The sequence below is a fragment of the Oscarella lobularis genome, chromosome 8 (genome assembly GCF_947507565.1).
Source record: "Oscarella lobularis chromosome 8, ooOscLobu1.1, whole genome shotgun sequence".
In the NCBI taxonomy this organism is placed as follows: Eukaryota; Metazoa; Porifera; class Homoscleromorpha; order Homosclerophorida; family Oscarellidae; genus Oscarella; species Oscarella lobularis.
In genome coordinates, this window is record NC_089182.1 from 2,891,122 (window position 1) to 2,904,112 (window position 12,991).

Here is a 12,991-nt window from a genome sequence, read left to right on the forward strand (position 1 = left end):
ATTTTTAACGCGCGCTTCGACTGTCCCTCAACAGAGCGCCAGCGTCGAAATTTCGCCTCTAATGGCGTCAAAGCTAAAAAGAAGCCACGAAAAGAAGTCTAGGAAACCAAAAGAAAAGCCTCCGTGGGACGTAGGTGCCGCTAAGTGCAGTTCTGAAGAAAATCCTCGATCGGCTCGCTCGCAGGAAACGACATCCGACGTTTTATCCCTAAGAGCGACACAAGATGAGCTGGTAAAACCGTGTTATCGCGCGCGTATTTCGTATCGAGATGCCATTTCGCCAGGAGCGACGCAAGCAAATCCACCAATCACACAACAGATCTCGACAGCCAATCGAATCGCGTCCTCTTTTGACGACCACGCCCCTCACTCCCAATAAAATGTCCCAGCTATTGAATCCGACGCCGGACGCCATACGACGGCGATCCGCGATCATGAAAGAAATTATAGGAAGCAGTAACCAGGTTCAGAGAAACGGGGGGACGCCATGAGAGAAATTTCTTTCACCGAGACATCGTTTCATTCAGTTACGTCACGTATTAGCGCGCGCCGATAGAGAACTGGGTGACGTAAAAGATCGCTTCGGAGACGATCCGAGGCGTTATACAGGCATTCCCAGTCTGACAGCGGCGCCAACGAGTTTTAGCCCTAGGCAACGGTAAGTAGGGGAAGTGACAGATGGCCGAAGATGAATCCGATCAGTCTATTCATTCATTTCATTGTCTTTCTCTTCCTAAAGAGCGACACTCCAAGACTCATTCAATCCCCCCAGTGTATTATTTAGCCCAGCGGGTGTCCGAGACGATCGTCTCGATCGACTTCCGCAACCCGCTTTGAATGATGACGAGAACGAGGAACAAGGCACTGGAACATTCTTTTCATATTTACGCGACATTTTTTCACCTCTGTCTCAGAAAATGATCCGGGGTCTTCTCCGTCACGCCCCCTTTTGCCATCGTCCGACGACTTGGCTGTCGTCATGGACGATCTCGAGAAGGAGATACGAGCCTACGAGGAGGCGACGGGTAGACCTTCTAATGAATCGTCTAAAGAGGTAAGGGGTGGGGCGTGGTCCGGTGATTAGGTGTTCCATTCCATTCGCAAGTGCGATAAGAGGAGTCTCATCGGATTTACGGCCACCCTAGTCGACTCCTTAGCGAGATTGACGCGCTATTTGAAAGAAGTACGTAGTGCGCGTGCGCGACAAAAAAACTTTGATTTCTATTCGGAATAGAGTCAGCTTCAGTTGGCTTTCGAAGTGAAAGTGAGGGGTCAGTTGGTGGCGACCCTGGAGCAACAGCAGGGTTTGATCGACACGCTTAGTTCGGTACGTAAGATTGCATACGCTCACTAACGAATTTCGCGCCACTCACGTGGGTATCCAGGATGTACTGCACGTGCAGGAGGAGTTGCTTGGGTACGTGAACGAATGTCGCGAGCAGCGAAATCAAGCGGAAATGCGCACTAAGGAGCTTCAGGTCCTTTCGCATGCACACTTGTTCGACTTCCGAGATAGCGGCGTTGATTGATAGGATAAAGTCGACGCTTTACTTCTAATTCACTCAGGTGATTTACGTCACAATGGCGGAGAATAATAATGCTCATGGGGGCGCGAACGATCTTTAGGGCATGGTGCTCGTCCCGATACGTCGTAAACACTTTTGGCGCCAGACGGCCACACCACGTTCGATCTATATCACACTGTACTAGTAAACATCACGTGATTAATGCCGCTTGTACGGACTCGATTCACCGGCTGTGGTCTCCTTCAGGTCAATCTACGCGCAATGTATGCCATAGAGTCTTCGTCTGTTTCATCGAAGCTCGACAACTGCAAATTGTCTCTTCTAACCATTTCCCTTCCTAAATCCAATCAACGCACAGCGTAAACATCACGTGTCGAGCGCGGCACGCCTTATACGGGTTCACGTAGGGAGGAGATCAATTGTGTTGCGCCTTCGTTTTCGCACAACGACTCGATCTGGCGATGAGCTGAGAGTCATGGATACGTCTCCCCCGCCCGTTCGAACGAAAGCGAAGCGCGAGCCTCGTCGATCGACATCGACGTTCGACTGCATTCGCGACGCCGTCACGATTCTCTATCGCATCGACGATTTCGAACTCGAGCACTTGGGCAGCGGCTTCTTTTCGGACGTTTACAAGGTAAGCAAAGTGGCGAGCGAAAGCGATCGCCTTTCGATCTCGTCGCCGTTCGAATCGCGTCTCCTATGCGAGGTTCGTCATCGGACAACGAACGAAGTGTTGGTTCTGAAACGCTGCAAGAGCACGAGCACGCGAGCGCAGACACTACAAGAAGTCGAAGTCATGAAATACTTGAGCCATCCGAATATACTAAGGTAGGAAAAGAGTGCTCGATAGGGCGAAGGAAGCGCTTTTTTCGAGTTGGGGGCGGGGGGGCGGAGAAAAAAAAAGTAGGCTTGGCTACAGTGTCGCTTCGTCGTTTCAGCTTTCGGGGCGTTTGCGTGCACGAAGGACAACTTCATCCTCTTTCCGAGGTAAGATCGCGGCGGCGGCTCTAGTGTAAGGTATCGCGGTCGGACCCCACGGGACTGGATCTGTTTTGCTACGGCATCGCGTGTGATGACCGGTCGCCACACGCGCAGGCGCGAGGGGGGCTGAATGAAATAGGAAAACGAACGCGTCGCTGTCCTTTTCGCATTCACTTTCGATTTCTCTCTCTTCCAGTTTATCAATGGTGGCAATCTCGAGGAACTTCTTCTCAACACGGATGAGAACTTATCGTGGTCCTTTCGCTTCCAACTGTCACGTGACATCGCGAGCGGAATGAATTACCTTCATTCGAAAGGAATGATTCATCGCGATCTTACCGCCAAGGTACAGCGATACGAGATCGGCGATTAGAGAGAGATAGTGCAGGATTCCCTTCATAGTTGGGCCCCTCTTTAGCGTGCAATCCTATTAGGGAGCTCTGTCACCCTTTTGGCTTCGTCTCCTCCGCGCAACAGGATCTTACGAGTCCATTAGCCAGTTAATTCTTCCTAGAATTGTCTCATAAGACGTCACGACGATCGATCCATGTCAGTCGTCGTCGCGGACTTTGGCTTGGCAGCGAAAATGCCTCGGATAAGGTGTGAAAGAAAACGATAGGCGTGGCTAGAGCGCATGCGCTTTTTTTTCTACTAGTCTCGCTCCCGACGGACGGCACGTGTTCTCGATTGTCGGAACGCCTTATTCTATGGCACCCGAAGTCTTAAACGGAGAACGATACAACGAAAAAGTGAGACGCGGTTTCGTTTTTTGAACACGCGCAGTGTATATACGGGTACCACTCGTTGTCAGGCCGACGTCTTCTCCTACGGAATCATTCTATGTCAAATCATTGCGCGGATATCGTCGGATCCCGACTACATGCCGCGAACAAAGGTAACTGCTGAATAAACACGTGATAACTTAAGTTTATTTATATATGTATATAAATAAAGGATTTTGGTGTGGATGGCGAAGTGTTGCGTTCTATGATACAAGAATGCCCCTCATTGGCTTGGATTCTAGCCATGAAATGTTGCCAAGTGAGTAACAAACAAACACAATATAAATAATATTATATATAATTTGTCTTCAGATGGATCCTCAAGAACGACCGGATTTCCAATGCATTCAAAGACTTCTAGACGCCAATTATCACATGCCCAACACGGAGACCCCGCCCCTTCCATCCGAACTCAATTCCCTTCGTCGAACCGCAGAATCCTCCGACGAAGGCGGCGGCGGAGACCCGGAAATGGACGGGAACACGTCGTCGCCTAGGGCACGCGGTCTTCGCCGATCGAACAGCCTTTCGAGTCCGCGAACCAATGTCCTGACGGAAAAAAACCGTCACAAGTCCCTCACCTATTCCCCGTCCATTCAGCCTCGTCCAACGCAAAGTCTGCCTTTAGCAAGTCAAACAGGTTCATCATCCAGTGGAGTTCACAGCGCTTCTGATGAAGAGGATGATGATGATGATGATGATCCTGATGTGGCTGTCTTACAGGAATTGGTGCGTCGGGTTGATATCGAGAGTCCCGTCGAGGGAAACGAGGAGAGACGGCAACAACGACGACGACGACGAAGTTCGTCGCGATTCGCTACGACGCCCGTGCATTTATCGCCGGATCAATTCGCGCAGTTGATTCGATGTGGCAGTCCTCTGTCTCAGCAGCACGTTGCCACGTCGGCGCCGTCTAGTCCTAGTTCCAGTCGACGTCATTTGTTGAATACGGAAGAATTTCGCGCGGCTATTGTCACGTCACCCATAGCAACAACGGCTACAATCAATGAGTCCTCCTTTTGATCGCACTCGTCATATATAGAGATTAGAAAAGAATTTTTGTTTAGTTGGCTGTTGCATATGCAGTAGATACTTTATTTTGCAAATGGACCCGATATATAATTTAGAATGTGCAGTTCCTTTGCTGCTGCTGCCTTCTCTATTATCATTCTTATGAGACAATGTAGTATGTAATAGAGAGAGAGAAAGAAAGAAGAGACTCACACGGGCTTTTATTATCAGATACAACATGTACATACACGTGCAAACAGGTTCCCGTCTCTATTCAAGGGCTTTCACTAGGGCTTCGTAGACTTCCGCTCCGATCATCGCTTCCGTTTTATCTTCGTCCGAACTGGACGAACTGGTGCGCTGCTGGCACTGTTCTAACCCCTGACGAGCCGCCTATAAAATGCAAATAAAATAATATCTATAATTAGGATAGTTTATTACTTGAATGTCAAAGTGATCCAAGGGAGCTGCCTCTTCCGCTATAATTTGCACGGAAGCGTCTCCGTTTACTGTCACTGTCCCGCTGCTCACTAAATGCGGGTTATTATTGTTTTTTTATTCATAAAGGGTCAGTGGTAATAAATACCGAAATATTTTGATTGTTTTGTGTCCTCCATCACTGTCACGACACCCGGTTTTAGAACGGCCAACACCGGGACGTGATTTGGACGTATGCCAAAGTTTCCGCTCGTCGCCGGCACGTCTACTTGGGCTACGGGCGCGCTGTTGTAGAATGCCTTCGAAGGGAGGCGAGAAATGGCGAGAAATCGAGGGGGTGGGGCTCGCGGTCGTACCGAATGGGGCCCCGAGAAGGTGAGAGGAAATGTTGAGCCTGACGATGCCTCCGCGTCGGCTAATCCACGCCGAGGCACCGCGAGAAGTCGAGCGGGAGCAAGGAAACGGCGTAATACGCGAAGAGAGGACGACGTCGCCATTTTGAATTGCGATAGCGCGTTAACGCTACCTACGTCACGTACGGGACAACACCTACTAGACTCCTTTGATATGTTTTCACTGAGCAGACTAGCTCGCAGTCGATACATAGTCTCTCGTTGCTTAGTGAAGTGCTACTCAATGAAAAGTGCTCATCAAAAATCGTGGAAAGCGGTTCTTTTCGACGCGGGAGGCGTTCTCGTCGCGTCCCCCTTCCCTGCCTTCCGTCGCTTCGAGAACGACAACGATCTCACTCCGGGAACTCTGACAAAAGTCATTCAAAACGCCGGCGATACGGGCCCTTTTGCAAAACTGGAACGAGGCGAATTTACGGTACCAGAATTCTGCGAGAAATTCGACGACGACATTCGAAAAGCAACGGGAAAAGAGGTGAATAGTCGCGCGCTGATGAATGAGATCGAAAGCGCGACGCAACGCCCCGTTTACGAAATGTTCGACGCAATTCGATGCATTCGCGCGGAAAACATCAAAACGGCTCTCGTGACGAATAATTGGATAACGGAAAATCAATCGATTAGCGATTACTTGCCAAAAAATTTATTTAATGAAGTAAGAAATTTAATTAGGGGAGAACACGCGTGGTAGTTGATATCAGTGTCCAAACTCGAGGTGTTTGAGTCTTGTAAAGAGGGCAAAGCCAAACCGGATCCTTCCGTTTATGCCACTGTTCTCTCTCGACTCAATGTTGCACCCAATGACACAATATTTCTCGATGACATTGGTCGAAATTTAAAGCGCGCTAGAGAATTGGGAATACATACAATTAAAGTCGATCAACCGAAAGAGGCTTTGAGAGAACTCGAAGCTCTTCTCGGATTTCCTTTATCTGGTATAGAATCACTTATTATTATTATTATTGATTTTTTATAAGTAACCTTCCTAATAATAAATAAGGTTATGTAAACGGGACTTTGGCTGTGAAGAAACAGCATCGATTGCCAATCGATTCTCTTATCCTATATCTTCGAAGAACGCTTGGATTAAATCAAGAAGGTTGATACTAAGTAGCTTTTATTGTGTCGTGGACGTTTCTCTATTATTTTAGGACCACCAAATGTGAGAAAATTCAAGCACGGCCAATCGAATCCAACCTACTTTGTCGGATATGGAGGAGAGGATTTAGTTCTCAGAAAAAAACCGGTAACAAAATAAAATAATTAAATCTAAATAATCAATAAACTTAGCCCGGTAAATTGCTGGCTTCAGCTCATCAAGTAGAAAGAGAATACAAGTAAAAAACCAATTAAATAGTTCTTAATTAGAATATTTATTAATAAATAAAAGGGTGATGAAGGCTGTTGGCTCTGTGGGCGTTCCCGTTCCTACAGTCCTTGATCTATGCGAAGACGAGAGGTATAGCCTTATTTTTATTAAAATTAATACCTAATTAATTAATTAATTAATTAAATGTCAGCGTTTTGGGTACCCCGTTCTACGTAATGAAATACGTTCACGGTGAAGTTCTCATTGATCCTACGCTAAAGAATCTAACCCTTGAGCAAAGACAAAAAGTCTACATGAACACAATCGAAACACTCGCGAAAATTCACTTGGTCGACTTGAAAGCCTGCGACCTTATGGATTACGGAAAACACGGTAGAAAAAAGCCTCGATATCAATATCAATATCATATATAATTAATAAGGTAATTACATAAGTCGTCAAGTGGCTCGTTGGACTCGTCAATACAAAGCGAGTCAAACGAGTTCCATACCGAGTATGGAACGACTTATAAAGTGGCTTCCGGAAAATCTTCCCTCGAAAGATCGCACTACTATAGTACACGGCGACTACAGGTCCCTACGTCAACATAACGCGCGCTAACGAACTATTTAATAATTTCAGAATTGATAATTTGATTTTTTCGGAGAATTATGACGTTGTAGCCGTGCTGGATTGGGAGCTCTCGACTTTGGGCGATCCTATAGCCGATTTGGCGTCCGCCTGCTTCGCTTATCACATAGATCAGAATCTACCCGGTCTAAGAGGCACGCCCACGCACCAAAGAGAATAATTAGTATCTTAATCAATGCCTAGGTTTGAATGGAGTTGATTTGGAGTCGCTTGGAATTCCGAGTGAGGACGAGTGCGTGGCTCACTATTGTAGCAAGATGGGTTATGAGCAAATCGATGATTGGAATATTTATATTGCGTTTTGCTTCTTTCGCATGGCCGCCATCATTCAGGGAGTGTACAAAAGAGCGACGCAAGGTAGAAAAATAATAATTGATTATTAATATACATGTGGGCGTGGCATAGGTCAAGCGAGTGCTGAAAACGCGGAAATGATCGGCATGCTCACAGAATACATGTCCAATCTCGGCTGGAAATACGCGGAAGAAGAACAAACAAACAAAAAATCAAAACTATGAAGTCACGTGTTTATGTTAATCCATTTTTAGCCCCATTGGCCCGACAGTATCCGGCGTCTTTCCGCTATCGGGTTTCGTTTCTTGTATGGGATGTTTTTCGTCCGGTGTTTGGTTTCCGGTGGCAAGTGGAGTGGGGTCACGTGGTCCTTGCGTTATCGCTTGCATCTGATTTAGATTATTGTTATAATTATTCATTAGTTCCTTCATGTTTTCGATTTCGTTCATTAGCGCTTTGATTTCTTCGGTTTTGATGGAAGCGGGGGCATGGTCACGTGGTGCGAATTTGAATAACAAGGGAACTTGGATACTGTAGCCTGATATCATAATGAGAAATATCAGAAATAGGACGCTGAAAACGACAAAGACGAAAGGCTGCCATTGGACAGGAAGGTGACGCATCAGCAAAGTAAAACTCTCACCAAACGCCTCAAAAATCATCTTCATTGGCTCAATAAAAAGATGAATAAACGCGCGAGCAGCAGCCTAGAAAAAAATACATTATATAATATTTATTTATTTATTTATTTATTTATTTATTTATTTACCTTCATAGGAACGGCTTCTGATGCTGGATTGACGAGAAATGCTTTGTGATATTTGACACAGGGATCTTCTCCCGTGCTGAACGTCTCTCTGACCCACGCTGTTAACCAATATCCCGTACCCCAGATTCCCGTTTGAGGTTTGCACTCCGGAGGCATTTCTTTCATTTGCTGTGCCGCCTTCTTAGCCATCGATTCCTCATACAAATTTCTCCATTCCCACACGGAACTCACCAGCCATAAGATTACGAGTAGACACGTGATTATTTTAATCCAGGATAAGTGGATTTTGAGTGCTAGGTAAATTAGGAGTGCAACTAGGCAACCGCCGATTAATATCAAACCGCCAATGACTAGAGTCGTCCAATCTTTCGTCTCGTAGTCCATATCGTCGTCTCTTTTCACGTGGACTTTGGAGAATATCTTTTCCATCACGTGAGCAACGTCGCTCACGTGAGCGATTTCTTTTTTTTTGGAAAATTGCCGTAGAGTCTCCAGATCGACTTTCGATACGATTCCCGTAGATATGATCTCCGCTTCGCGTTCGATATCAACGTCTCCCAAGCTGTGCAGCCACACGTTGACGAATCTTCTCAAAAACAAGTAATCGGGCCGTTTTTGAGACGTCGTCTTCTCTTCTTTTTCGTCTGCAACGCGATCCTTTTTAGCGCCTTTCTCGACAACGCAGCCTTCCTTTTTGCAATTGCCTTTGCTCACGTCGACCCCTGGAACCGCCGTCTTCATTCCCGGAGGTGCCCATGGGTCTACCCATTCTTCGTTTTCTTCTGCGACTGCAGAACAACTAAAAACAATCAATAGTAGAAATTTAGGGTGCATTGCGAAGGGAAAAAGCGCGGTGTAAAAGTAGAAAGTAGGTACGAGTGCGCGCGTTAACTGAGCCCCCGGAGCTGAAAATGAGCGAATCAAGGAAACGGCTCGCTTTGGCGATTGTACGCCATCTTCAGTCGGAATTGAACGACGGCCTTGTCGAGAGCGATGCAGAGGACAGCATGCAAGGTTAAAACACCGCGAAATCGGTCGAATATCGTGCCAGCGAACGCGTTTTAGTCGCAATCGAGTGTTTGTCAAATTGCTACGGCTTGGATTTGGCGAACGCAGCTCAAATGAGCGAGCTAGTAGTCGAAAAAAGCCTCACGGTAAGAAAACGATATCGATTCGCGACGCTTTGAGCCCGTTTTCGTCATCCAGGAAATATTTTTGTCTGCAACCGGAAAATCGGCAAAACCTGAGGTGAAAACGCTCTTTTATCGTTTATTTTTACGATATTTTTAGCCCGCTGAGATTTCGGAAGAAGATAAGGAAAAAGCGGAAAATTTTAAATCCAGAGGTACATACGGGAAATGAAATATATAATAATAAAATAAACGATGCATTTGATTCAACAAAAGGGAATGATCTTCTCAAGAACAACAAATTGGCGGAAGCGCTTGAATGCTACACAAAGGCCATTGAAATCAATCCAAGAGACACCATTTATTTTTCAAACAGGCATGATCATATTGATTTGGGGGAAAACGTTATTGGGAAATAGTTTTGAACTTTTTTTAGAGCGGCTGTCTATTCAAAAATGCGAAATTTTCAGCAGGCAATTGAAGATTGTCGAAAAGCGTTGGAAATTGATCCGAATTTTGGCAAAGCTTATGGTCGTCTTGGGTAAATTAAATATATATATTTGATTGTTTTGCACTTGCCCAATTTTTTAGTTTTGCTTATATGAATTTGAATGACATGGAGAAAGCGGAAAGTTCCTATCAAAAGGTACGTTAATTAAGCAAATAATTATTGATACTCTCTTATTGATTTTTTATAGGCTCTTCAACTGGATCCTGAAAATCAGAGTTACAAGACGTGTCTTCAAGTTGTCCAACAAAAATTGGCTTCTAAATCATCATCATCGTCATCGTCATCAGCTGCAACGGCTGAAGGAGCGGTAATTCATAATCAAATAAAAATTTTCTTGATTTAATTAATTAATATCAAAAGGCTCCTCCACCTCCGCCTCCTCAAGCTCAGGCTTCTCCCTCAGCAGGTAAATATATAATTAGTATTGATTTATTTTGAATATTTTGTCTTTGGTAGCTGGAGGTTTTCCGGGGTTGGGTGGAATGGATTTAGGAGCCCTATTTAATAACCCGGCAATGATGAGCATGGTGAGAGGAAAGTGTACCTATATAGCCTTTGATATCAAATTGCGTTTCAGGCTCAAAACGTCATGTCAAATCCAGCAATGATGAATATGTATATAGGACTAGATTAATTAATATAATTAGTATTGATTTCTTTCCCCCAGGGCTGCAAGTATGTTTTCCTCTATGTCTCAAGGAGGAGGAGGAGGAGGAGGTGCAGGTGGCGCTGGAGGGGGAGGAATGCCTGATTTATTTGCAATGTAATAATAATAATTAGATTCTTTATTTATTTATTTATTTATTTATTTTAACAGGGGGCAACAGTTTACGGAACAGCTCCAGCAAGAAAACCCGGAACTATTGGATCAGCTGAAAGATCAATTCGAAGGAGGAGGACAAGGGGGCGGGGCCGGCGGAGGCGGGGGCGGGGGCAATCCACCTCCTCCATCAGGAGGCAAAAATCAATAAGATTAATAACGATTTCCAAGCCAAAATATTTTATTATAGGCTCAAGTGGGGGAAACTAGACGAAAAAAACTGAAAACATAGAACCACAAAATATGACGTCATAAAGCGTGCTGTACCCCCGAATGCTTTTTACTAATGAGTTCTCGCTTGTCTCGATACTTTGTCATAGACAACCGGAAATGCGTTCTCGCACTGGAATTCGCTTCGGACTTTGTTGTAGAGGGCGTGGTCAAACATTTCGTAGAATTCGCCGCGCGTCAGAAAGGAATCGGCATAGAGCATTTGAAATCTATATCCACATCAAGGTATGTATTATTTATTTATTTATTTATTTATTTATTTACCCTTTCACTTTGCGAACGAACGCTTCGACTTTTCGAAGTGAGTCGCGAAAATGAAACGTTTTCGATTCGGGAACTCCATAGCAACCGAGATCGACGTAGAGATTGTCGTCGCCTCGGGGGGCGTGGACCATTCCGCGGGGGCAGGGCAATGCCATGGGACACGCCCACAAAGGATAAATCTAAAAATCAATAATTGTTTTATTTAATTAATTAAATCGTTATTTTCTTACGTTGAATTCCTCGTGGAATACGTCGATTGAGTCGGCGAGCGTTTTGATTGGAACGAGCATGTCCTGGGTCACGTGATGCTGCTCGTAGAGCTCCTTGATCTTCTTCGTTTGAAACGCTTTTAGAAAGGCAAGCTTTGGCGGCATCGCCCAGCCCAAAGTGTAGCGAAACAACGGATGATTACCAAACGAAATTATGTGCTAATATAATAGGTCCAATATTAATTAATTAATGATTAATTAATTAATTTGTTTTCGACCTGAACCTCCCAGAAAATGCTACGCGTGTGTCGATGATAATAATCGCGAAGGGGAACGCATTCCTCTCCGGGACCCGATTTGAGAAAGTTTTGCACGTGCGTATAAAACCAGGGCTTCCAGAATTTTCCTATTGCATTGATCTAGCAGTGACGTAATTATTAATAATGAATTAATCGTGATTTCATTTGCCTTTGTTTTTCCCGGTTCGTCTGTCATTTTGCCCGTCATTACGACGGCTTCCGTTTGAGAAAAGACGAGAGCTTCGACGAATTCATTTTTCGTCATATCTCTCGATTCTTTCTCAAACAACTTGGCCATGTCCTCTTGCGTGTATACGGGCTCGTAGTGCAATTTGACGTAGCGTTTCGCGGGAATAATTTTAATTTCGGCGGAAACGAGAAACCCCAACGTACCATGTGACCACGGAACGGAATAAAATAAATCAGAATTTTCACTCTAGAGAAGGAGGACCCCCCGTAGAAGTAATTAATTATTTTTTTTCTTAGGTTTACTTCCGTGGCTCTGATAAGACTACCGTCGGCCAAAACGAGCTCAAAAGCCGTGCACGTGCTATGAAACAATCCATAGACGTGCGACGAAGACTCGACACCACATCCCATAATAAGCCCTCCTAACGAAATACACTCAATAATAGCGCACGCGCCTCTCTCCGAGAAAAGCGACATTTATTCCGAAGAACACGCGCCTACTACCCCGCCCACCCCTTCTCCTCCCACCCCTTCCACTAACCGACGGTCAAATCGTCGAGCTCGGGAACGACGGGTATCGTCCATCCGAGCGGCGTAAGCGTGCGCGATAGCTGGCCCATGGTTACCATGGGTTCAACGCGCGCTATGCGTCGTTGCTCGTCGATTTCGAGCACGTCTTTGAGATGCATGATGTCGATGTTTCGATGCGATTTCTTGTATCGTCCGATTCGAAGGCTCATCGCCGTCCATCCGGGACGCGACGTGCAGAGCAATTGACGACGACCGTCTGCTATCCAATCGGCGATTTGACGTTGGATGTTCGCCACGCGATCGGCGTGTTTTTTCGGCGAGCTTAGGAATTTGAAAGCGAACCAGTTGCGAAGCGAGTTATACGTCTCGAAGAGGAACGTGAGTGGTAGGAGAAATAGGCAGACGAAGATCCAGCGATACTTGATTACAAACGAATCGAATTGAGACATCGCGAAGAGAATGTTTGACACTGCTAGCGCGCGCCTTACAAAACACGTGTTAGGAATTTTGTTTAGCTAAATTTACAGAACAGAATCTATTTTTCACTTATAGCTACGCGTATATTTATTCCTCCGGACTAGGGCACCTTTATCAAAAATACTGTACAGTGTGGTTTTGGATGTGCGCTAACAG

The 12,991-nt window shown here is 45.5% G+C and overlaps 7 protein-coding genes across 7 annotated transcripts; 4 read left to right on the forward strand and 3 right to left on the reverse strand.

Moving 5' to 3' along the window:
• Positions 1 to 23: 23 nt before the first annotated feature.
• Positions 24 to 1,728, forward strand: LOC136190638 (spindle and centriole-associated protein 1-like). Its single transcript, XM_065978858.1, has 11 exons — positions 24 to 130; positions 185 to 232; positions 285 to 464; positions 528 to 658; positions 740 to 861; positions 915 to 1,054; positions 1,106 to 1,183; positions 1,235 to 1,327; positions 1,386 to 1,478; positions 1,533 to 1,566; positions 1,627 to 1,728. The coding sequence occupies exons 1-11, from the start codon at positions 62 to 64 to the stop codon at positions 1,653 to 1,655; spliced, it is 1,017 nt and encodes a 338-aa protein (XP_065834930.1). The 5' UTR covers positions 24 to 61; the 3' UTR covers positions 1,656 to 1,728.
• Positions 1,729 to 1,933: 205 nt separating this feature from the next.
• On the forward strand, positions 1,934 to 4,515 carry LOC136190635 (dual specificity testis-specific protein kinase 2-like). The gene is made up of 9 exons (XM_065978856.1): positions 1,934 to 2,163; positions 2,236 to 2,357; positions 2,468 to 2,516; positions 2,707 to 2,856; positions 3,025 to 3,110; positions 3,166 to 3,259; positions 3,322 to 3,405; positions 3,465 to 3,551; positions 3,605 to 4,515. The coding sequence occupies exons 1-9, from the start codon at positions 2,002 to 2,004 to the stop codon at positions 4,313 to 4,315; spliced, it is 1,545 nt and encodes a 514-aa protein (XP_065834928.1). The 5' UTR covers positions 1,934 to 2,001; the 3' UTR covers positions 4,316 to 4,515.
• On the reverse strand, positions 4,505 to 5,258 carry LOC136190639 (ATP synthase subunit delta, mitochondrial-like). The gene is made up of 4 exons (XM_065978859.1): positions 5,098 to 5,258; positions 4,890 to 5,040; positions 4,745 to 4,833; positions 4,505 to 4,696 (listed from the first exon to the last, which is right to left on the reverse strand). The coding sequence occupies exons 1-4, from the start codon at positions 5,236 to 5,238 to the stop codon at positions 4,574 to 4,576; spliced, it is 504 nt and encodes a 167-aa protein (XP_065834931.1). The 5' UTR covers positions 5,239 to 5,258; the 3' UTR covers positions 4,505 to 4,573.
• A 28-nt stretch (positions 5,259 to 5,286) lies between these two features.
• LOC136190634 (acyl-CoA dehydrogenase family member 10-like) lies at positions 5,287 to 7,844 on the forward strand. The gene is made up of 11 exons (XM_065978855.1): positions 5,287 to 5,806; positions 5,867 to 6,086; positions 6,152 to 6,250; positions 6,303 to 6,397; positions 6,442 to 6,488; positions 6,542 to 6,610; positions 6,672 to 6,853; positions 6,903 to 7,053; positions 7,103 to 7,245; positions 7,295 to 7,468; positions 7,517 to 7,844. Exons 1-11 carry the CDS (start codon positions 5,309 to 5,311, stop codon positions 7,627 to 7,629), a joined length of 1,791 nt encoding a protein of 596 aa, XP_065834927.1. The 5' UTR covers positions 5,287 to 5,308; the 3' UTR covers positions 7,630 to 7,844.
• Positions 7,470 to 9,056, reverse strand: LOC136190637 (chloride channel CLIC-like protein 1). Its single transcript, XM_065978857.1, has 2 exons — positions 8,175 to 9,056; positions 7,470 to 8,112 (listed from the first exon to the last, which is right to left on the reverse strand). Exons 1-2 carry the CDS (start codon positions 9,006 to 9,008, stop codon positions 7,645 to 7,647), a joined length of 1,302 nt encoding a protein of 433 aa, XP_065834929.1. The 5' UTR covers positions 9,009 to 9,056; the 3' UTR covers positions 7,470 to 7,644.
• Positions 9,040 to 10,786, forward strand: LOC136190125 (small glutamine-rich tetratricopeptide repeat-containing protein alpha-like). The gene is made up of 13 exons (XM_065978202.1): positions 9,040 to 9,188; positions 9,240 to 9,328; positions 9,381 to 9,422; positions 9,465 to 9,519; positions 9,581 to 9,680; positions 9,741 to 9,845; positions 9,896 to 9,950; positions 10,003 to 10,122; positions 10,176 to 10,221; positions 10,272 to 10,342; positions 10,393 to 10,430; positions 10,483 to 10,578; positions 10,633 to 10,786. The coding sequence occupies exons 1-13, from the start codon at positions 9,086 to 9,088 to the stop codon at positions 10,784 to 10,786; spliced, it is 1,074 nt and encodes a 357-aa protein (XP_065834274.1). The 5' UTR covers positions 9,040 to 9,085.
• A 42-nt stretch (positions 10,787 to 10,828) lies between these two features.
• Positions 10,829 to 12,832, reverse strand: LOC136189927 (delta(24)-sterol reductase-like). The gene is made up of 7 exons (XM_065977977.1): positions 12,369 to 12,832; positions 12,131 to 12,249; positions 11,808 to 12,074; positions 11,618 to 11,758; positions 11,361 to 11,558; positions 11,131 to 11,309; positions 10,829 to 11,075 (listed from the first exon to the last, which is right to left on the reverse strand). The coding sequence occupies exons 1-7, from the start codon at positions 12,805 to 12,807 to the stop codon at positions 10,919 to 10,921; spliced, it is 1,500 nt and encodes a 499-aa protein (XP_065834049.1). The 5' UTR covers positions 12,808 to 12,832; the 3' UTR covers positions 10,829 to 10,918.
• Between the last annotated feature and the right edge of the window lie 159 nt (positions 12,833 to 12,991).

What these genes read in the sequence shown, in the direction of transcription:
- LOC136190635 (XM_065978856.1), top strand. Translation starts at nt 2,002, where the DNA reads ATGGATACGTCTCCCCCGCCCGTTCGAACGAAAGCGAAGCGCGAGCCT. An exon ending in TCTTTTCGGACGTTTACAAG is followed by an intron (nt 2,164 to 2,235) that starts GTAAGCAAAGTG and finishes CTCCTATGCGAG; the next exon opens with GTTCGTCATCGGACAACGAA. An exon ending in ACTACATGCCGCGAACAAAG is followed by an intron (nt 3,406 to 3,464) that starts GTAACTGCTGAA and finishes ATATAAATAAAG; the next exon opens with GATTTTGGTGTGGATGGCGA.
- LOC136189927 (XM_065977977.1), bottom strand. Translation starts at nt 12,807, where the DNA reads ATGTCTCAATTCGATTCGTTTGTAATCAAGTATCGCTGGATCTTCGTC. An exon ending in GTCTTATCAGAGCCACGGAA is followed by an intron (nt 12,075 to 12,130) that starts GTAAACCTAAGA and finishes CTCCTTCTCTAG; the next exon opens with AGTGAAAATTCTGATTTATT. An exon ending in TATTCCACGAGGAATTCAAC is followed by an intron (nt 11,310 to 11,360) that starts GTAAGAAAATAA and finishes ATTGATTTTTAG; the next exon opens with ATTTATCCTTTGTGGGCGTG.
- LOC136190638 (XM_065978858.1), top strand. Translation starts at nt 62, where the DNA reads ATGGCGTCAAAGCTAAAAAGAAGCCACGAAAAGAAGTCTAGGAAACCA. An exon ending in AAGAAAAGCCTCCGTGGGAC is followed by an intron (nt 131 to 184) that starts GTAGGTGCCGCT and finishes GCTCGCTCGCAG; the next exon opens with GAAACGACATCCGACGTTTT. An exon ending in TGATCGACACGCTTAGTTCG is followed by an intron (nt 1,328 to 1,385) that starts GTACGTAAGATT and finishes GTGGGTATCCAG; the next exon opens with GATGTACTGCACGTGCAGGA.
- LOC136190637 (XM_065978857.1), bottom strand. Translation starts at nt 9,008, where the DNA reads ATGCACCCTAAATTTCTACTATTGATTGTTTTTAGTTGTTCTGCAGTC. An exon ending in CAGAAGCCGTTCCTATGAAG is followed by an intron (nt 8,113 to 8,174) that starts GTAAATAAATAA and finishes ATTTTTTTCTAG; the next exon opens with GCTGCTGCTCGCGCGTTTAT.
- LOC136190634 (XM_065978855.1), top strand. Translation starts at nt 5,309, where the DNA reads ATGTTTTCACTGAGCAGACTAGCTCGCAGTCGATACATAGTCTCTCGT. An exon ending in TAGTTCTCAGAAAAAAACCG is followed by an intron (nt 6,398 to 6,441) that starts GTAACAAAATAA and finishes CAATAAACTTAG; the next exon opens with CCCGGTAAATTGCTGGCTTC. An exon ending in GATCTATGCGAAGACGAGAG is followed by an intron (nt 6,611 to 6,671) that starts GTATAGCCTTAT and finishes ATTAAATGTCAG; the next exon opens with CGTTTTGGGTACCCCGTTCT.
- LOC136190125 (XM_065978202.1), top strand. Translation starts at nt 9,086, where the DNA reads ATGAGCGAATCAAGGAAACGGCTCGCTTTGGCGATTGTACGCCATCTT. An exon ending in TAGTCGAAAAAAGCCTCACG is followed by an intron (nt 9,329 to 9,380) that starts GTAAGAAAACGA and finishes TTCGTCATCCAG; the next exon opens with GAAATATTTTTGTCTGCAAC. An exon ending in CGGAAAGTTCCTATCAAAAG is followed by an intron (nt 9,951 to 10,002) that starts GTACGTTAATTA and finishes GATTTTTTATAG; the next exon opens with GCTCTTCAACTGGATCCTGA.
- LOC136190639 (XM_065978859.1), bottom strand. Translation starts at nt 5,238, where the DNA reads ATGGCGACGTCGTCCTCTCTTCGCGTATTACGCCGTTTCCTTGCTCCC. An exon ending in AAAACAATCAAAATATTTCG is followed by an intron (nt 4,834 to 4,889) that starts GTATTTATTACC and finishes ACCCGCATTTAG; the next exon opens with TGAGCAGCGGGACAGTGACA. An exon ending in TGGATCACTTTGACATTCAA is followed by an intron (nt 4,697 to 4,744) that starts GTAATAAACTAT and finishes TGCATTTTATAG; the next exon opens with GCGGCTCGTCAGGGGTTAGA.